General features: G+C 40.3%; 1 protein-coding gene across 4 annotated transcripts in view; it reads left to right on the forward strand.

Moving 5' to 3' along the window:
• Positions 1-178: 178 nt before the first annotated feature.
• Positions 179-22,799, forward strand: part of LOC122559908 (cadherin-like protein 26) — a 42,862-nt gene continuing 20,241 nt past the window's right edge. The window contains exons 1-8 of one of the 4 annotated variants that reach the window (XM_043710016.1): positions 179-219; positions 1,388-1,516; positions 2,695-2,853; positions 7,037-7,184; positions 16,749-16,915; positions 17,356-17,487; positions 18,129-18,314; positions 20,847-21,118. In XM_043710016.1, coding sequence (XP_043565951.1) covers positions 214-219; positions 1,388-1,516; positions 2,695-2,853; positions 7,037-7,184; positions 16,749-16,915; positions 17,356-17,487; positions 18,129-18,314; positions 20,847-21,118 — 1,199 coding nt within the window. In that variant the 5' untranslated portion in view covers positions 179-213. Of the gene's footprint in view, positions 220-370; positions 530-1,387; positions 1,517-2,694; positions 2,854-7,036; positions 7,185-16,748; positions 16,916-17,355; positions 17,488-18,128; positions 18,315-20,846; positions 21,119-22,799 lie in introns of those variants that run through there. The other 3 variants (XM_043710014.1, XM_043710015.1, XM_043710017.1) reach the window with 3 other exon arrangements.

Below are 22,799 nucleotides of genomic sequence, written 5' to 3' on the forward strand. Positions count from 1 at the left end.
GGCATCATCGATGATGTGAGGGGCGGAAGTGATGTCACATGTGATGCATGAGGAATTGTGAGGGGTGGAAGTGGTTGTGGGAGTGGCCATGATGGGGATGGAAGTGACATCATCAATCAGCGTGGGGGTGGCAGCTGCATCAGCTGCATGGCTAATGGCAGAATAGATTCCGAGGCCAGGGGAATCTTCTGGAATGTTTGAGGAGCGCTGGTTATGGAGGTGGGTGGATAAAAGTTTGTTGTACTTACAGTTTTTGATGTTCGAGATGGAATTGAAATACTGTTTGTTGAGAGTATGAATTCTCCTGAGGATGTAGTACAGAGTGGGTCCTTTGCAATTCTGAGAGAGTGTGGCCCTCAGCTGAGGTAGGGCTGACTGTAGAGAGCTTAGGACCCTGTAATTGCTGAGCCTTAAATACCTTAGGGTTTAGGGTCTATATTTCAGAACAATGGCATCCAGCAGGACACACCATCCTGCTTTTTTCCTGTCCTTCCCACTGAGGAGGAATTGGGCTACCTCCTCACAAGATGTAAGTAGATTGAGTTGATGGTAAGTGTTCATCAAATTTAGCTTCTAGCTTTCGTCAATCTTTTCTTACTAACAGAATAGAGAGGTCAGAGCAAGGGCGAGTCAAGCCTATGTGTCTACACACTAACTCCCAAAGTGGATTTGGAATTAGGAACAATCATGTTGCAACTGCAGATGAAGGAGTTACAAAAGGAACAGCTTTCAGGCTGTTAGGAAAGGAATGGTTAGTGCTAAGGGACGTGCAATAAAGTCTTCCCTCTATGTACCGGAAAACTCCAGAGACGTTTTAATACATTGATTGGTAAATCACTGATGGGCAGCACAGTCTGAAAACAATTTCTAATGTTCTTTTGTATCGGATAATTATCCCCCAACACATTATAATGTTTTAATTCAATTCATAGGATTACTGATGTACTATTTAAAAATTGGACTTTCAAAATTCAGAGCTCATTCATAATCATACTCAACGACAGTAAATTTTCTTTGGCATAACTCCATGTTATCTTGTGTTTGTAACTGTCATTGACATTATAGAAATAGGCTACCAACCAAACAGAACTTAATTCCCCATTTTGATCATCATTTAGCTTTTATTTTGTGTGAAGTGTTCAAGTTTCATTAGTAGGTGCAAAGAAGCCAATGTGAATGAAGTGATCAATGCTAGATGTCAGAGTTCATCACATCTGTCAGAAGTGAGATTAGTCCAGCATGTGAGTGAGTGAGCAGCTCTGATGACCATCAAATATTGCCTCACTCTCTACAAAAGGGATATTTCTAATAGAGTATAGCAGCTGCATAATGCAAAAGGAAAAACACATGGTTAAAAAAAAATGTAATCATTAAAAATGAATTTCAGGACCCGAGATCAGGAAATTCAAAGGAATTGAAACCACATCAACTGCGACGTTGCAAACGAGCATGGGTTCTAGCCACATTTGAAATTACTGAAGAAGATGAAGGTCCTTTCCCTAAATTTGTTGCCCAGGTAAGTAATACAATAGGAAATTGAATCAATGATATATTATTCTCAGATCTGACTGAATATTCCATTGTGAGGTAGTGAGCCTTACAATCAAGATTGAGTGTTAAAGAGGGAAGTTCGCAAGAATTCAGAAAATATTTGAAAGCATGCACCATTAAAACTAACAAAAATCAACATAGTCTTGAAATTGTGTTTTAACTTACAATTTCTAACACAAAAGTTATTTATCCAATCGTGTGTTCCCAATAGGAAATGCAAACAGTATCATGGGATTTTCTGTCTAATAATTCCAATTACTTTAATGGAACTTGATCAAACAAAATCTACTTGCCTACAGAACTGTATCCTCTTCTCATGCAATTGAAATTATTTTTCCCTTTGAAATGTGTAATTCTTTTATCTGAGGGGGTGGTGGTGCACTGGTAGTGTCAATGTGCTAGTAATCTAGAATGCCAGGTTATTCTTTATGGGGATGTGGGTTCAAATTCCACTGTAGGCAGCTGGTGAAATGTAATTTAAAATAAATGTGAAATACAGAGCTGACCTAATGGTGACCATGTACTTACTATTGCTTGTCTTAAAAATCTATCTGGTTTGCTCACGTCCTCAAGGAAGGGAAATCTGCCATCCTATTTGGTCTGGCCCACATTTAACTTTAGATCCACAGCAATGTGGTTGATTCCTAACTGCCCTTGGTGCGATTAGAGATGGGCAATAAATATTGCCCCATTCTAGTAATGCCCACATTGGCTAAACAAATTTTAAAAACTGACTTAATGAAGGTAAGACAAATAGCTTCAACAGCATATCTTTTTTCAGAGCAATACTTAGGAATACTTATATAACTATCAAATTACCACAACAAATTTCAAACAATCTTTGTGTGATTCGAGTGCAGAAATTACAAATTGGATAACCCTATTATTTGTATTTAAAAATAACTGGTTAAAGTTAATGCTTAAATTATTATCAGATTATACTGCTTTATTAAATATACATGGGTACAATGTTAGTGAAATGTCTATGTACAGTATTAACGTTTACTATCAAGCATTAGAATACATGCAGTTATCTGTGCAGAAGTTGTCATTGCTGACACCACACCCCCAACCACTCAGATTCCTCCCAATTTTCAGGGGCTATACATTATCAGGTTACTATACACTTGATTCATTTTCTAGCTTCAAAATGACAAAACACAAAATTATTCATTGTGGTATAAAATTATGGGTCCTGGAGTTGATCAAGATCCGGAACATGGCTTATTTGAAATAAACAAGAACAATGGAAATTTATATATTAATCGTAAAGTTGATCGGGAAACAACTTCAATATTTAAGGTAAGTATTTTTGTTTCCTACTTTATGCTTACATTTATTTAACATTTCTGTAAAATTGGTTCTCACTAAGCACTTGGAATTTCTGTATAGTTCTGTAGCTGTTCGTTATCGTTTTGAAGGGAGAAACTATTGAAATAGGAAACAATTTCAAATACATACATACAAATTAGGAGCAGGAATACGTCACCCAATCCCCTGTACCCTTGTCATTCGCTAAGACCATGACTGATCTGATTGTAATCTCAACACACTCAACTACACCAACAACCTTTCATGGAATTTCAGGAGTCTATTTACATCTGCTTTAAAAATCATCAAAGATTCTTCTCCACCTCACCATTTAAGGAAGAGAATTCCAAAGACTCATCACCCCCTGAAAGAAAATGCTTTGCCTTGTCCCGTCTTAAATGGGTGGCCCATTGTTATTAAACTATGATCCCTTGTTCTCAACTCTTCCACAAGAATAAGCATCCTCCAAAAATATGAACATAGGAGATGATGTAGCCTATTTCACCCCTTGAGTTTAGATCAGAGCGGTGCTGGAAAAGCACAGCAGGTCAGGCAGCATCCGAAGAGCAAATTCTCTATTCCTGATGAAGGGCTTTTGCCTGAAATATCGATTTTCCTGCTCCTCAGATGCTGTCTTACCTGCTGTGCTTTTCCAGCACTACTCTGATGTAAACTCTGGTTTCCAGCATCTGCAGTCCTCACTTTTGCCTATTTCACCTCTTGAACCTGGTCCACCATTTGATAAGTTTGTGGTTCATCTGACTCTATTTCAAATACCACATTCCCATCGACTTCCAATAATCTTTGATTTTCTTGTCTTACAGAAATCTATTCATTTTTGTCTTGAAAATATTCAATGGCTTTTCCACCACTCCTGCCTAATGTAAAAAGTCACACAACATTTGAAGAGAAAAAAATCTTCCTCATCCCTGTCATATGAGAGTAACCTATATCTTTTTTAACCAGTGCTCCTAGTTTGGGACTCACCCACAAAAGGAAACAACATTTCCATTCCCACCTTGACTTAATGTTACCTCTTACTCTTCTGAACTCTCGTGGATATAAACATAGTTTGTCCAACCTTTTTTTTTCATAAGAGATATCACCAATTTCAGGAATGAGTATAGTTGATCTTCTTGGAACTGCTTCCAATGCATTTCTATCCTTCCTTAGACAAGACCATTACTGAATTCAGAACTCCAGATGTAGTCTCACTAATATCCTGTATAAATGAAACAAATTCTTCCTTTTTTTGTTTACAATTTCCTATGCAAAAGTGAAACATTCCATTAGCTTACCTAATTATTTGTTGTAACGAAGTTTAAAAATGTATGAGCTTGGTTAATTCAGTGACACTCTTGACCATACAAGAAATATTGAGCTTTTTCACTATACCTACAGTGCCCAAGCTGGCAAAAGCTGTTTTTCCCCTTAATTATAACTTCAAGGGTAATCTTTTTAAAGCCACCCGTGGCTGTCGACCACAACTTGTTTGCATGCTTCCAGGTCAGTATGTGCAGTATTTTAGGAGTGTCATTTAAGGGATTAAATTTCCACAGAGTTTGTCATCATTGTTAATTATAATGTTAGCAAGAAGTATTTTAATCCCCAGGGAAATGGTGTAAAAAGATGTTTTTTTTAAAACAATTACTTATGGTTTCCACAGACTTTCCATTGAAGTTACATTGTTGCAGATCAACACATGGCCCAAATTCGCTTGTGGAAATAGTTGCCACAAGTTCTTACATTTTTTGTCATTATGTTAGAACCACATTACATTTTTCTACAGTTAAAAGAGTGTCAAAAGAGTGGAAAAAAAAAACTGATGGATTAACTCCATAGTAAAGATGTACAAATGCTGCCAAAGATATTTGATTACCTCTTTTATGCAGGTCACCACTTCCCCTCGAGCACTTTTTTTCTCCTGAATGGTCCTTTTAATGGACTAAATAGGCCTACTAATGTATCCTCATTATTATAAACTTTGTGGTGGATCATTTGTGAGCATGGAGATATTGATCACATTTACACTACTGCAACAGGGTTTCAGGGCTGAATTTTATTTGGAGGTGTGAGCGCTGCCACTTTGAAATTTGGGGGCTAGACTATCTCCCCTTGCTTGGATTGAGCTGAATATTTTAATAAACTGTTTAATGGATTGGGGAAAAACTTCTGCACCTTCATCAGGGAGGAAGGCTCACCTCTGAGAGCTGATGACCAACAGCGTCTAGTCCAAGGTGGGAGCAGCAGTCACTGCTGAGAATGTAAAATGAGGAGCAATGCAACTGAATAAAACAGGGTTCTTGGGGCCAGTACTGAACAAGGATGCAATGAAAAGTGTCGGTGGAACAGGATCGGGGCAACATTGTTGAGGAGTGGTGTCTGTTTCGCAAAGGGTGCCTGAAAAAGGGTTATTTCTACCTCTGGTCTCACCAACATGGCCTGGAATGTTCTTCCTATTCTGTCCCCATTCCCCATCCCCTTTCTTGTAATTGTAGATATTTAATTGGTTGGTGTTTGAGTAAGTCTTTCTGTTGACTATGCTCTGTGTTGTCTGCTGTTGGTCAAATCTGTGGGTGTGGTTATTATTTCATGGTATCACAGTTTCCAGGCTATACAATCAATGTACCTTTAAGCTTGTCACATGATGCCGCAGAATGTGACATTGCAGCTTAAAGGTACTTGCCTTACCTTCAGTCACTGTCTCCACATAATGGAGTCACGGTAGTTAGATGTGTACGAGTAGCTCTGATGAAAAGTCATCTAGACTCAAAAAGTTAGCTTGTTCTCTTTCTCCATTGATGCTGCCTGACCCACAGTTGTCTCCAGCATTTTTTGTTTTTAGTCAGATGATTATAATGTGCAGTAACATCAGTTAGGACAGAACCCGGACTATGTGTGTAAGTCCATAATGATGTTAACTTGTAAATAGTTAGCATTATAATTGAACTTCAAAATAACTAACTTAACAGCATCTGAGCATCTTGTATCAGCTAACATATAGTAAATCACAAATAGCAATAGCTACAGAGAAATATGAACTAAACTTGAGTAAAATATCTGTAAGCATAAGGGCAGACATTTTAAAAGGCATTGTCAATAAAGTTGTTGAACATATACAACATGATGTGCCATCTTAGAACATCTCTGAGGCACAAATCACAGCACAAATTATCAGTCTCTATACACAGGAAATTTGTAAGTTAGTTTCCCTCTCAAGCCCATTTTCCAACAAATAGAAGACAAAAACAATTGTGAACAAAGCAAAAACCCAGGATTTGGTTTGATTTCCTGAATAATACCAGAACTTTAAAAGATCAAACCAAACCTCAGCAAAAATGAATACATTTTTAATCACAAATCCATGAATTGCTATTTTCTCAGTTGTATTTATTACCTCAATTAGTTACATTTTGGAACTACTGATTGTAAATAACTCATTTAAAAAAAAGTTTGACTCACATTTTAATACATTTGGGAAATGACAACTTCTTGTTATGTTGTAGCAGTTGCAACTCTCTTTAGTCAGAATATAGGCAACAGTTTCCTATGTGCTCTATTTATAACAACAATAGCACTATTCATATGTTCATTTTTAAGATTGTTGCATATAGTGGGAACTCCAGCCTAGAAAGTGTAATCACCAACTTGTATTTGTATAGTACCATTACCTTCAGAGCATATCCCAAGGTGGTTCACTGGAGCATAATAAGATAAAAGCTAACACTGAATCAATAATTAATGATTTATATTTCATTGGTTATGGGAGCTTTTCGGCACCCGATGAAATTGACATTTTTCATGTCTGACCCCAGATCTTCTCAAAACTTACTGACAAGCTATAGAATTTCAGCAGCGTAGGCATTTTTATACAATATGTTAGCCAATTCCAATCAGCTTCAAACATCTTCAAGAAAATTAGTTGAATGAATAGATATCTTATGGGTGTCTAGGCATAACACTATAAAACATGAATAAAGGTCTGTCTAATATTACAAACTTGTACCAAAGAGCATTTTGCAATTTGAAGGCACGCTTTTTCCACCTTTTTAGATAAAGAGAGGTTTTGTAATATGGTTGTAATTTTGTAATATTGTCTAATAAGTCTATTAATTCCACCACGTTGTTTTGAATGATTGCATTCTAATATCAATATTTATATGCTTACATTCAGTTAACAGTTGATGCTTTGCAAAAACGCACTGGAAATATTTTGGACTCATCACTGATTTATCAGATCAAAGTAAAAGATATCAATGACAATCCCCCCGTATTCTCTAAAGATATTTACCATGTCCAGGTTTCGGAGTCCACTGCTCCAGGTAAATACTTCCTGTAAACTGTTTTTATTTAAATTCAGGATTATTGAGGTGAAGAACAATTATGAGAAATGGATCAGTAACCTAAGTGGAAGCTGTGCCATGATTACATAAACTAAAATACTCACATATGGAAATACCTTAGCTGTAAGAGCAACATTTTGACACATACAATCATTTTGAATCATACAATCAGTTTCCTTCATAAGTTATTTACAGTTCAAAGATTTCCACTAATAAGAAAGAAATGTACTTGCCCTACAGTTTAGAGAGAATTTAAAGAGGGTTTAATGGAACATTTTTCGAGTTCTGAGTCACATAGTCATAGAGTCATAGAATATACAGCACTGAAACAAACCCTTTGGTCCAACCCATCCATGCCGACCAGATATCCCATTTGCTAGCACTTAACCCATATCCCTCTAAACCCTTCCTATTCATATACCCATCCAGATGCCTTTTAAATGTTGCAATTGTACTAGTCTCCACCACTTCCTCTGGCAGCTTATTCCATACATGCACCAAGGTCTGTGTGAAAAAGTTGTCCCTTAGGTCCCTTTTATACCTTTCCACTCTCACCCTAAACCTATGCCGTCTAGTTCTGCACTCCCCATCTCTGGAAAAAAGACTTAGTCTATTTATCCTATCCATGCCCCTCATGATTTTATAAACTTCTATGAGGTCACCCCTCAGCCTCTGATGCTCCAGGGAAAACAGCCCCAGCTTATTCAGTCTCTCCCTATACCTCAAATCCTCCAACCCTGGCAACATCCTTGTATATCTTTTCTGAAACCTTTCAAGTTTCACAATATCCTTCTGATAGGAAGGAGACCAGAATTGCATGCAATATTCCACCAGTGGCCTAACCAATATCCTGTACAGCCGCAACATGACCTCCCAACTCTGATACTCAATGCTCTGACCAATAAAGGAAAGCATACCAAACACCTTCTTCACTATCCTATCTACCTGCGACTCTTTCAAGGAGCTATGAACCTGCACTCCAAGGTCTCTTTGTTCAGCAACACTCTCTAGTACCTTATCATTAAGTGTATAAGTCCTGCTAAAATTTGTTTTCCCAAAATTCAGTACCTTGCAGGACAGGTCTGAGGAAGGGTCACTTGACCTGAAATGTTCTGATTTCTCTCAGCAGTGCTGCAAGTCATAGAACATAAGATTAGATTCCCTTACAGTGTGGAAATAGGCCCTTCAGCCAACAAGTCCACACCGACCCTCCGAAGAGTAACATAACCAGACCCATTTCCCTCTGACTAATGCACCTATCGCTATGGGCAATTTAGCATGGCCAATTTACCTGACCTGCACATCTTTGGGCTGCGGGAGGAAATCAGAGCACCCGAAGGAAACCCATGCAGACACGGAGAGAACGTGCAAACTCCACACAGACAGTCGCCTGAGGCTAGAATCAAACCTGGGTCCATGATGCTATGAGGCAGCAGTGCTAACCACTGAGCCACTGTACTGACAGTACAGCCCTTCGGCCCTCATTGTTGCGCCGACCTGTGAAACCAATCTCAAGCCTATCTATCCTACACTAAACCTGCTGAGATTTTCCAGCAATTTCTATTTTTGGAACATTTGTGGATTTCAGTTATGTTGATTGCAATAGAATAAGGTCTGTGTTAATGACAATATTCTGACTCAAAGATTGAGTTTTACCAAAAATTGACTAAGTATCAAATATGGGCAGTTTCATTCACGGTTTCTCTCCAGGAATCCTCATGAGTTTTCTCACATAATTATCCAAAACTCACCTTGTCATGTATCCACCACACTCACACTATTGTGTGCTGACTAATGACGGAAGCACAGCTGGGGAGACTCAGAATTCCCATCTTTGGTCCCAAATTTAAAACCTCGGCATGCACCAGATCAAGTGCTGCCAGCCAGGAACTGCCTTTCACATTGTACATTATGGGAGAGGGGCAAAAAAAAAGTATCTGAGGGCAAATAGATGGCAAGGGTGGCACTTCATTGCAAATACCAGCTCACATTCTGAGTGTATTGGTATTGTATATCATCCCCAGTCTGAGTGACACTCATTGCAACTGCAGCTGCAAGAATTAAGCTACACAGGTTACCAGACCTTTGCACCATAGTAAATTGGAGCCCGTCTAAGAAAGAGCTAGGCTAAAGTGAGGACTGCAGTTGCTGGAGATTAGGGTCAAAAGTGCAGTGCTGGAAAAACCCTGCAGCTCAGGCAGCATCTGAGGAGCAGGAAAATTGATGTTTCGGGCAAAGCCCTTCATCAAGAATGAGAGCTACTCTTTCCTAACACCCAGCACTGCATGATATTATTCATTGTTCAATTTGGGCACTTCACATGATGGAAAACTTTCAAAGGATTGAAATGGTTGACTTCTAGTCAACAACTGCAAAAGTGAGGAACGAAAAATCCAACAAAATAAAGGTGCATTAGCTTCTGGGAACAGAAGAGCACTTTGCCTTTCAAATATCAACAAATTTAGAGTCAGAGAATGATCCCTGTATCCAGCTCACATCTCTTGGAGCTAGGTATTAGTTATGTCCTGTCTTGTGCCCAACACTTTGAGCAAGAGGTACATCACCTTCAGTAATGTCAGCATCCTCCTCCTTGGAAGATGGATGCCATTTTCTGAGTTCTCCAGTGTCAGTCATGTCTCCTTTAACAGCTACTCAAATTATGCAGAACACATCATGCTGGATTATGCAGCACACTCTGTGTGGATATACTTTATGCACAGACTCCACTCTACCCTCCCCAAGACCTACCCAAACATCAGAAAGTCATCTTCAGCAGACTTATTGCCTGCTTCATAATGGCCCTCGTAGAAGAATGGGCTGCATGGTATCTATACTTGGCCTCAGTCAGGTGTAACATAATGGAGTCATCTGCCATGATCGCATAAGGTAGTCATCGTCTGCCAGCAGCCATCCTTGTAAGGCATCTAGCCCTTGAAACAAAGCAGGAACATGAGAGTTCTCAAGATTACCAGCATCAGTGCAGCTCTGAGGATAACTGGTGCAAATGTTTAAGATTTTAAGATAATTACAGATGACTTTGGTGTTAATAACATAAAGCAGGAGTAGGCCATCTGGCCTTTCAAGCCTGCTCTGCCATTCAATAATATCATGGCTGATCTTTTTGTGGCCTCAGCCTCACTTGCCCATCCTCTCACTCTAACCCTTTATTCCTTTACTGTTCAAAAAATGATCTACCTTAATTTTGAAAGCATTTACTGAGGAAACCTCAACTACTTTACTGGGCAGGCAGTTCCATAGATTCACAACCCTCTTGCTGAAGAAGGTCTTCCTCAATTCCGTCCTAAATCTGCATTCCCTAATTTTGAGGCTATGCCATCTTGTCCTAATTTCACCCACCAGTGGAAACATCCTCTCTACTTCTATTTTCTCTACTCCTTTCATAATTTTATATATTCCTATAAGATCCTCCCTCATTATTCTAAACTCCAATGAATGTAATCCCAGTCTATTTAGTCTCTCCTCATAAGCCAACCCCCTCAACTCTGGAATCAACTTGGTGAACCTCCTCTGCACCTCCTTCAGTGCCAGTACATCCTTTGTCAAGTAAGGAGACGAAAACTGCATGCAGTACTCCAAGTGCAGCCTCATCCTATATAGCTGCAATATTCCCTGCTTTTAAACTCAATCCCTTGAGCAATGAAGGAGAAGATTCCATTTGCCTTCTTAATTACCTGTTATACCTGCAGACCAACCTTCTGTGATTCATGTACAAGGACACGCAGGTCCCTCTGCATAGCAGCATGCTACAATTTTTACCATTCACATAATAGTCCTTTTTACTTTTATTCCTACCAAAATGGATTACTTCACGTTTATTAACATTGTATTCCAACTGCCAGGCCTTTGCCCACTCACTATCTATGTCCCTTTGCAAAGTTTCACAGCCCACTGTACACTTTGCTCTACTACTCATCTTAGTGTCATCTGCAAACTTTGGCACACTGCACATGGTCCCCAACCCCAAATCATCACTGTAGATTGTGAATAATTGTGGTTCCCAGCACTGATCTCTGAGGGACCCCCACTAATCACTGATTGCCAACCAGAAAAATACTCATTTATCTCCATTCTTTGCTTCCTGTAAGTTAACTAATCCTCGATCCATGTAAATACATTGCCTGTAACAGCTTACATCTTTATCTTATATAGCACCCTTTTGTGTGGTACCTTGTTGAATGCCTTTTGATGACTCTAGATATACCACATCTGCTTGGATGCCCGTTGTTTACTGTGCTCATAATGTCTTCATAGAATTCCAGTAGGTTAGTTAAGCATGACCTGCTCTTGATGAACCCATGCTGCATCTGCCCAACGGGACAATTTCTATCCAGATTCCTTGCTATTTCTTCCTTGATAATAGCCTCAAGCATTTTCCCCATTACCCAACTTAAGCTAACTGGTCTACGATTTCCCATCTCTTAGCTACCTCTTTTTTAAACAGTGGCATCACATTTGCTGTTTTCCAGTCTGCTGGAACTGCCCCAGAGTCCAGTGAATTTTGGAAAATTCCCATAAGTGCATTTGCTATTTGTCCCATCATCTCTTTTAGTACCCTAGGATGCATTCCATCAGGGCCAGGAGATTTGTCAACCCTTAGCTCCATTAGCTTACCCAACAGTACCTCCTTTGTGATACTGATTGTTTCCAGGCCCTCACCTACCTTCATCTCTCTTTGTCAATTACTGGCATGTTATCTGTGTCCTCCACTCCACTATTGATGAAATGACACTTCTTCCTGTTGACAAAGTCAGCTGTTTTAATAATATAGGCAAAAGTGAGGACTGCAGATGCTGGAAATCAGAGTCCAGATTAAAGTGGCACTGGAAAAGCACAGCAGGCCAAGCAGCATCCGAGGAGCAGGAAAATCAGCGTTTCGGGCAAAAGTCCTTCATCAGGAATGAGACAGGGAACCTCCAGGGTGGAGAGATAAATGGGAGGGGTGTGGGGCTGGTGAGAAGGTAGCCAGGAGTACAATAGGTGCCTGGAGGTGGGGATGAAGGTGATAGGTAGGAGAGGAGGGTGGAGTGGATAGGTGGGAAGGAAGAATGACAGGTGAGGGGCCCACTGATGCACCCTAGTCAAACCCACGAGATGGGTGACTGTGCTTGTGTGCAAAGTGTCTTGACGTCAGCATTCCAATAAAAGGTGTTGGTGCACTCCAAAGTGCAACAATGAAATGGAGAACTGTGGTTTAAAAGAGTCAGAGTGGAGCTTTGAGGAACAGTAAGGGTGCAATGTCAATCCATGGACAGGGAGTGTAGGTGGTTGCTGCCCATGGAGTGTGCCCTACAAGGTTGGGAACTACTGTCCAAGCTGGATGCCCTGAGGTGCAATCAGTGAGCTGGAGCTGCCAGGTAACTGCTGTGATATTCAGATTGGAATTGTGCCATCTAACTTCTCCCCAGTGCCTGCAGACAGAATTTCATAGGTGTCTGATCGACATGGGGTTTTGCAAGATTTTATAGCAAAATCAGAGTCACGCGAGACCTATCTCAACAGCAGGAGCCTCTCACACTGTCCTTGTGCTTTTGCCAAGAGAGGAGCCAAGTTTCTCACTCAACAGGTTGTTAATTAAGGGATTAAAACTAATTAAAATGTTTTATTTTGGCACAACTCACCTTGTTAACATTCAGCTTTTTCTCTTACTAAATTTGCTGAATAAGTTAGACATTGAGAAATCTCAACACAGATATCCAAACAGTCACCTAGTGATGTCAGCACACTGCTGACTGCAGAAAGCCTTAACATTATCAGGGCACAATTTATGGGCACCAGTCACGTGGACCCCTCAATCCCAAACTATGGCATCTGGCATTTACCAGCCACACACAACCATTATTACAATTCTCCAATCAACACACAGGCCACTTAGGCAGCGTGGACCTGCACTGCAGGGTACACTGGCAATTAGCATCAAAAGACTGCAGCAAGGACACTTGGTGTGTAAGGGCAGGAATCTGGCTCATGGATTGGACCAGGCTGCATCTTAGGGCAGTTCGCTGAGTGTGTAAGTATTCATTCACATAATTGCCTGCCTGCACCTCACAGCATCCCTGTTGTGCCATACTGTGCCAATGAGCACAGTCACACAAGCAGGCAGCTTGCCTTGCTGGTCAGCAGTCCTCAGTCAAGGAGGTAGGCATCTTGCTGTATGGCAATGTGCTATGTCAATCTCACACCTGCAGCATGAGCCAACAGCTTATGCTGCAAACACACTACATGTGCAGCAAACAGGAGCCATGTATCAAACTCCTCTGGAGAAGTAGTCCTCAATGAAATCCATGGGACATTCATTAATCAGGGGTTCTGGCATAGTAAGTCAAGGGCAACTTCCAATACCAGTCCAAGGAATTGACCACGGTCAAGTGCTGGGTTGGGTGAGGTCTGTTTGGGCTCCATTTGTCTACATTCAAGGGAGAATATAATGGTCAGAACTGTAGCTCCATAATGGGCAGGTTAGGTGAATTGGCCATGCTAAATTGCCCATAGTGTTAGGTGAAGGGGTAAGTGTAGGAGAATGGGTCTGGGTGGGTTATGTTTCGGTAGGTCAGTGTGGACTTGTTGGGCCGAAGGGCCTGTTTCCACACTCTAAGTAATCTAATCTAATCTAATGACCAGCCTGAGGGTAAGGACTAATACAGTGGGTGAACCATCGATGAGCGGACAGCTCACTTCTCATCTGGTTTCGACTGTCACAGTGAGGTGACAAGGTCAATCTATTGGGTCTGTCCACAGAAACTAATAGGAAAGAGATTTGGGATTGGGGGATATAAGTGGCAGGATTACTGAGCAACCTATTTATAGTGATTAGGGTCTGTAGGCTGATTAGTCAATGGCTACTCACCTGATTCCCTGTCGCCATGCCTTTGGTCATGAGGGCATTGAGTGTTTGGGTAATGGTATGCAGATGTCTACTCCTCTTCAGCTGACTCTGAGAATGCCGTAGCTGACTATCTACTGCAGCCACCAACCTGTCCATGCAGGCTGTCAGAGGATGGTTCAGTAACCTGGGTGTTTCTTCCTCTGCCAGCCACAGAGCTGTGCAGTGAGGTACTCACCAGTTTGTGTTCTTGAGGCTAACGTTCCTACGAGATATCAGTACCTAAGCCTATGCTGTGTGCGGAAAGCAGCCTCGTTGATGTCTGATCTGTACTCAAGGCCTCAAAGGTCAGTGAAGTGGCTTTTAGGGGAGCCATCTCTTTCTCTGGAGAGGTGATAGACATGCAAGAGGCATCTGTACAATGAGAGAGAGGATGTTGCAGTCAATGGTTACAAGTGGTATGCAATGAATGAGATTAATAGCAGGTTTACTATGAGTGCTGCAGTAGAATACAGAATGGTGTGTTTTGATTGTGGGACATGGATGTCTCAACATCTCTGCAAGAGCAGTTCCAGTCTTCTGCTGTGAGATCAAAGATTATGTCCTTGCAGAGGCTGAGTAGCGTCATATCAGGCATAGCTCCACTCCTCCAGGCCCTTTCTGCCCATTGTGGGCTGTCTTCTCCTGGAATGAGAGAAAGGAGGGATTGTGTGAGGTGAAAGTGAGTTGCTCCATTGTTAGTGCTGGTGTAGGTGGTGGGAAGATAGTGCGATGTACTGAGGGAGTGAGAGGTAGTACAGAGACATTACTTGGTTAGTGACATGAGGTCTTGGCAAGTGGGTGAAGGAAGATGTAGGCAATAGTGGTACAGCATGAGTTTTGACAAGTAGGTGCAGTTGCAAGGATAGAATGAGCATGAAGTAGCAGAAGGAAGGAGTGTGGCATTTATCCTGGTGGAAGTGGTGGTCATTAACCTTTCTAGGGTGCTGCTTGTCATTGTTCTGCACAGTTGAGATGGTACTGACCCAAGTGGCAACCAAGCTGCCAGGATCTGTGGCACATTCTCCTCTGTTGGATCTCTGGGAAGTTGACTGCCTTTCTTTGTACCATCCCCATGCCCAGGACCTCCAGGTTGCTGTTGGGGAATCATGGGGTGAACATCCCCTTATCTGACATCTTCTGACTCTTCCCTTGACTGAGTAAAGTGGTTTCAGAATGCCACTGCTTGTCGCGGCATACAGCAGCCTGTCAAATATTGCATGGATGCTAGGGATGCTGGTCTTTCAGTAGATATCTGGTGAGTGGCAAGTTGTTCTGCGAATGATATCTGATAAGTTTGGATTGGAATTGGATTTGAGGTATGCCACGGGGCCAGGATACCCAAATAAGCAGGCATGCCTAGCAAGCAATCTCACTGGAACTAGTGGCTACTGTCCATCAAAAAAAAAACCATGCAACTCGCACTTAGCCAGAAAAACCTAGCCAAAAATGTTTCAGCCCTGAATATAAATTAATCAAGATTAGATACATAAGCATGTAAATAGTGTATGCAAGTAAGTGTATGCAAATAGACATTTTACTACTCCTGAGTGAAATCCAGGTCTCATTGTTCAAAGTTTAGTTGAAGAATTAGAATGTTTTCTGTCAATGTCAAAAATCTAATTTTTCCAATCTTGCCATATTTTTCCAACTAACTCAGTACTTCCTACATATTTCAGGGGATGGGAAAACTTTGAATTGTTGATCAGTTTCCAATATAAATATAAATAAAAAGAATTTGAAAATATTTTTTGTGTAATATTGCTATTTTATTAAAGTTTGCTAAACTACTTTCTGCATTTGAATTTGTTTTCTTATTTTCTTTATTGTAATATCTCTTTTCTAATTCATTACGCAGTTAGAATAGTGGATGGAAACTTTGCTATGGCTACTGCCTGGAGAGTGTAATTTGACTATACCTCTGTCACATTTTCCTGGCACCAAGCTTTTTCTAAGACATTTCCCCACAAATTTGTGGGTGGCACGGTGGCACGGTGGTTAGCACTGCTGCCTCACAGCGCCAGAGACCCGGGTTTAATTCCCGCCTCAGGCGACTGACTGTGTGGAGTTTGCACGTTCTCCCCGTGTCTGCGTGGGCTTCCTCCGGGTGCTCCGGTTTCCTCCCACAGTCCAAAGATATGCAGGGTCAGGTGAATTGGCCATACTAAATTGCCCGTAGTGTTAGATAAGGGGTAAATGTAGGGGTATGGGTGGGTTTCGCTTCGGCGGGTCGGTGTGGACTTGTTGGGCCGAAGGGCCTGTTTCCACACTGTAATCTAATCTAATCTAAAAAAAAAATTTACACTTCTTAGAGGAGCAGATGTTTTTACACCAAAAAGTAAATTCTGTCCTTGTGTGGTAATGTTAGCTCCATGATGGCATCTCATCAGCTCATTTTAGATTCCTACAAATTTCAAACTGATGTTTTGCCAATTTAAATCAATAGATGTAAAATCCTGGAGATATGTTTCACTCTGCCTAAATTCCCAATGTCCATTCAGAGCGCAAAAGGTTCGAGTCACTAATGTGATTTGTAAAATTTAATGATTTGTTTATTTTGCTATGAAGTAAGTTAAATAAATCTTAATTTGTTTTAAGAAATGTAATTATTGTTTAGTAACCGACAGTATATCAGATTTGGATATACTTTGTCTTTCATTTAGGTCAAAGTATTTTTAAAGTTGAAGCCACGGATAAAGATGAGATAAAGCATCCTAACTCAATTATTTCATACTATCTTGTTTCTGAACCGGAATCACCAACTGGAAGGATGTTTGCTATTGACCAAGAAAATGGAACAATTACTCTTAAAAATTGCTTAGATTATCAGGTGTGGCAAATATTGGTTGGATTTATTTTGAATATGTGGGCTGTCATGTATAATCTCCCTTCAGAGTCATGAAAAATATACCTTCTGACAAGGAATTGTGAGCGGTGATATTATGCAAAACATAACTTGATGAAACATGATGAAATCTTGAGGGTCAATGCTTGAGTAGCTATGCTGTGACTTCTTTGACAAGCATTTGTCTGTTAAATATCATCCCGTCAATGTTAATGTGGCAATTATAGACAAACGCTTAAATTTCCATGCAAAAGTGTTAAGCATATTTAGAGTAGATTTGTTCAACACTGCTGAAAGATTGAAAACAAAACTGTTAGAAATTACTTTAGCTTGATTGATCTGAAAATTAGAAATTTCTTCTTGCTAAATTAAGTGAGATATAAAACAGTTTAATTGACTACATTTTTACTGATGTTTGATTTTAGAAAATCACCTCATACAAACTTCTCATTCGAGCTAGGGACAATGGTCCTCAAATTCAACATTCTTCCACCGCCACAGTAATTGTTAATGTGAATGACAGAAACAATAACCCTCCTACCTTTATCAGTCACACTGTAAGTACTGATGATTAAGGACATTTTGGGCATATTAACTTTTTTCAATCAGTTATTTTCATGATGCAATGTCGATGTCCATGCAGACTTGATGGGCTGAAGGGTCTCTTTTGTATTGTATGATTCTATGTTTCTAGGATGCGATATAGCTTTCATGGAATTTGGGCGTGGAATGCCTTGCCTGCTAATTTAGTTAACTCCGCCACATTAGTGAGATTTAAACAATTCTTGGATAAGCACATGGATGATGATGGGAAAGTGTATGGAGATGAGCTTAGGCTAGTTCACAGGTCAGCGCAGCATCAAAGGCTGAAGGGCCTGTTCTGCGCTGTGTTGTTCTATGTTCTATGTAAACAGATTTCCGCAATGTACTTGTAACTTAACAAGGATTAACAAGTCATGAAATAAAACTGTTGAGTATTGCAATGATACAAGTACTTTAGAAATATGTCAGAATGATCTTGAATGCTCTGTACAGAAATGGAATTGGTGCTTTCTGTGCAGAGTTTTAAATCTCAAGTTGAAACCACAGAGGTAATTTTTTTGTGTGGATATTGTCAATTTAATTAAAATCACCGCAATTTGTATACATTTATTTCAGTTTCACTAAAATCAAGCAATGTCACATCTTTAATTTTCAGGCCTCAGCAACTGTGTCTGAAAATAATGTTATGGCAGTTATACTGAAAGTAAAGGTAAGTGATGGAGACCAACCTAATACCCCAGGTTGGAAAGCAAAATATACCATTATACATGGGAACGAAAAGGAGAATTACAAGATTGATACTGAACCAGATACAAACAATGGAATTCTGTTGCTAATAAAGGTATGCATTGTAATTAAGCTCTCTTCCTTATTCAGAATAAATAGACACTTTGAAAACATTGTACTTCCTAAGCATTACCCTCATCTCTCCCTCTCATCTCAGTTTCATGAGTGGGTTTCTCCCTGAGAATACTCCATGAGAGTATTTCCTCATCAGCTGCTACAGTCAAATTTGTCTCTCTCACAACTTCTTTATCTATCTCAGCTGAGCCAAGTGCTCAGTAAGGGTCAAATTGGTTGTCCTTTTTAATAAAAGCTACATTGGTACAATGACATAGGGAGAAGTCTAATTTGAGGGATTCAAACACTGTGGTCCAGTAAACATGGATACAGATTTTAGAAGTGACGCCAAGTTCAAGTAGTTTGGAGTGGAAAAAGAGGTAAGAGGTGAAGGTTTGCAGAGACAGAGTCATTAGGGCTTTTGTTTCATCATAACATTAGTAGCAACAGATTTGAAAGGAAGGTGTAAAATGCCTCAGAAGAGAGCGCCATTATCAATGCAAGCTATTATAAAGGACAGGAAAGGAAATAAGGTAGCAGTTTACTGGCCATAGGGTCAAGGTAGCAGGTGTTGGGTCTTGTAAATAGGAAGAACTCGGAGATGGCTTGAGTTGAGATGAGAGAAAAATGAGAGAAAAAACTGCAAATTCAGGGCCAAAACAGATGGAACTCTGCAGGATGCTTGCTCCTGTGGAGAAAGTAGAAAGACAACCGGGGGAGCTGAATAGAACAAAGAACAAAGAGCAGTGCACCGCAGGAAGAGGCCCTTTGGCCCACCGAGACTGCACTGACACATGATGTCTTTCTACACTAAAGCCTTTTGCCTCTACACTGTCTGTATCCCTTTATTATCTGTGTTTTCATATATCTGTCAAGATGCCTCTTAAATATTGCGATTATATCTACTGCACCACCTCCTCTGGCAGCACATTCCAAGCACTTACCACCCTCTGTACAAAAAACTTGCTTCTCACACCTCCTTTAAATGTATACCCTTTTATCATAAACTAATGTCACTGACATTGCTATCTTGGGTAAAAGACTCTGACTATCCAATATATCTATGTCTCACATTATTTTGCAAACTTCTATCAGGTCGGCCATTATCTTTTGACATTCAAATGAAAACAAACCAAGTTTGTCCAATCTGTCCTCGTAGCTAATACTCCCCAAACCAGGCAGCATCCTGGTAAACCATTTCCGTACCCTTCCCAAAGCCTCCACCTCCTTCTGATGGTGTGGTGATCAGAGCTGTATGCAATATTCCAAATGTGGTCTTATTAAAGTTCTAAACAACTGCAACATGACTTGCTGATTTTTATAGTGTTGGTGCTACTAAGAGTTCTGCCATTTACTGTATACTACCCTCCAGCATTAGATGTCTCATATTTGTGCAGATAGTCTTATTCTTAGCAATAAGGATGTTTTAGTGTCTCTGGCAGTTCTTAGAGGTGACAGTGGTTGAAGTACCAGAGAAAAGACAAAGGTTTTCAGTAAGGAAAATAAGATAGGGAAGATCTTTACAGTCCAAAATAATCCGGGAGTAGTTAGCAATTTTGATAGAGAAAATCAGGACTGTACCTTCAGCTGATGAGACACAAAACTCTGGAATTCACTTCCTAAACATCTCTGCTTTTCCACCTCTCTTTCCTCTTGTATAATGCTTTTTCAAAATGAAGCTTTTTGTCACTTTTCCTATGATCTCTATGTTATCGAGACCAGAAGGTTTGTCTTATAAGGAGAGGCTGGATAGGTTGGGATTTATTTCCCAGGAGCGTAGGAGGCTGAGGGGTGAATTAAGAAGTTTATAAAATCAAGAGGAGCATGGATAGGGTAAATAAACAAGGTCTTTTCCTAAGGCTGTGAGAGTTCAAAACTAGAGGGCAAAAGTTTAGGGTGAGAAGGTAAAGACTTAAAAGGGACCTGAGGGGCAATGTTTTCACACAGAGGGTATTTTATATATGGAATGAGCTGGCAGAGGAAGTGATAGAGGCTGATACAATTACAACATTTAAAAAACCTTTGGACAGGTGCATGGAAAGGAAAGGTTTAGGGGGATATGGGCCAAATGCAGGAAAATTGGACTAGTTCAGTTTAGGAAACTGGTCAGCATGGATGAGTTGGGCTGAGGGGTCTATTTCCGTGCTGTATGACTCAATGACTCTACCTCCTTTTGTAGCGCTGAGTCAAGTGTTGCTTCATTATGTTGCCATGAAGTGCCTTGAGACATTTGTTACATTTAAGCCACAATATGAAAGCAAATTGCCATTGTATCAGGACTATTCTTTATAAATTATTGGATATTAATTGTAAATACTTTTTAAGGCAAGAGGCATTGTTGGAAGGAATACCCCCACTAAGAGTCACCATCTGACTCTTCACGCTCTGCTGTGCTACTGTCAGTGCTTCAATAGTCTTCTCAGTAATGAGAGATCTCTTGACTCCACAGCGTGTTCATCCTTTACTTAGCCTCTAATGTATGTACAAAGCTATGAAAATTGCACCAAACTGCTTCACTGCATTAATTCTTCAGCATTTAGATTATGAGCATGGTCGAGAAAGAATACTTCAGATTGCTGTTGAAAATGAAGAACCATTATTTACCTGTCCTGGCACGAATATTGATTTGCGTACTTCAGAATCGCAGATAATGACAGTAAATATCAATGTATTGGATGAAAATGATCCACCGCTTTTTGACCCTGCTGAAATATTAGTCAAACTTAAAGAAGGTCTTCTACCTGAAGTTGTGCTGGGGAGAATGAATGCCACAGATCCTGATAATATATTTAAAAACCATATCAGGTAGGTGAAGGTGAAAATACAACTCCCATTTTATTAGAAATACAATGTTCAAGGTTCTGTAAACCTATTGGAGATTTGAATAGGTTTTGTGGATTTATGTCTCCTGCTTACAGAATGTAGTCATGGAGTCATAAATTCACCCTCTTGCAATCTTACCTCACTATGCAATGAAGAGTTGTATAGACAACATCGATATCAAGCTTATGCACAAGTGAAGTTTAAGGACTGGTTCCCATTTACAATGAAATACTAGTCATCAGTTAGCAATGGAAACATTACCGATCTGATATAGGGACCACTGAATATTAGCACAGTATTTGAAAGGATGGATAATTAATGCATATGATGAACCAAGTAATGTAGTTCTGACAATAATTTGTTCTGTGAATGACTATCTCTTTGTGAAAAACTAGCCAAAAGGTCAGACGATTTAACTGTTATCAATTTTTCTGTATGGACTACATGCACATGCTTGCAAGTCACTAAGTATGGAACAGAGGGATCAGTTGCCATACTACACCAACACTTCCTCACAGACTCTTCTGGTTTCTTTTCAGTTTTTGTCAAAGCCTTCCACTTTCTCATTCAGCCCTGTCAAAATCACTGAAATGTATGAAATATATTTTGAACTACTTTAAAGTCTATAAGAATATTTTACCTGCAATATAACCATTGATTTTTAGTTTCAGCTGTGCTGGAATTCACTAGGCTAGTCATCCATAGAAAGTTTAAGCTGGGAATTCGTGAAAATCAATGAATTTCAAATCGTGCATGGAGTTCAATTCATTTTATAGTAGGTTAATTTTGTATAAACATCTAGATATTAGCAAGGGATTACAAAATTAATCCAAATATTTTGATCTAGATGCAACTACTCATCTATAACCAAGAGTAATCATTCATAATTTGAGTTACTTGTCAGACTTTCTGCATCCTCATGCACTAACTGCTGTAATGTGCAGATGTGCTGGATTTCTCAAGTAAGTAGCAGGGTCAATCTGAAAGCTATGATAGTTCAAACAACACTACTCCAATTGGCTTAGTCCTTCATAAGAGCAAGAAGGAACCAATGTAGATTTGACTAATTGCCCACATTCCAAATGAATTACAGTGCACTATAAATCTTACACCTGTCCTGCCTTGGATAAGGGACTTCCTTCTGGATTAGTGGTGCTGGAAGAGCACAGCAGTTCAGGCAGCATCCACGCCTCGGAACACTTCAACCCCAGGGCATCAATGTGGACTTCAACAGCTTCCTCATTTCCCCTTTCCCCACCTCACTCTAGTTCCAGCCTTCTCCCTATGAAGAAAGTAGCATAGAGTACAATGGGTGAGTGGGGGAGGGGATGAAGGTGATAGGTCAGGGAGGAGTGTGGAGTGGATAGGTGGAAAAGGAAATAGGCAGGTAGGACAAATCCAGACAAGTCATGGGGACAGTGCTAAGCTGGAAGTTAGGAACTAGGGTGAGGTGGGGGAAGGGGAAACGAGGAAACTGTTGAAGTCCACCTTGATGCCCTGGGGTTGAAGTGTTCCGAGGCGGAAGATGAGGCGTTCTTTCTCCAGGCGTCTGGTGGTGAGGGAGCAGCGGTGAAGGAGGCCCAGGATCTCCATGTCCTCGGCAGAGTGGGAGGGGGAGTTGAAATGTTGGGCCACAGGGCGGTGTGGTTGATTGGTGACCCGG

The sequence above is a fragment of the Chiloscyllium plagiosum genome, chromosome 20 (genome assembly GCF_004010195.1).
Source record: "Chiloscyllium plagiosum isolate BGI_BamShark_2017 chromosome 20, ASM401019v2, whole genome shotgun sequence".
NCBI classification, from domain to species: Eukaryota; Metazoa; Chordata; class Chondrichthyes; order Orectolobiformes; family Hemiscylliidae; genus Chiloscyllium; species Chiloscyllium plagiosum.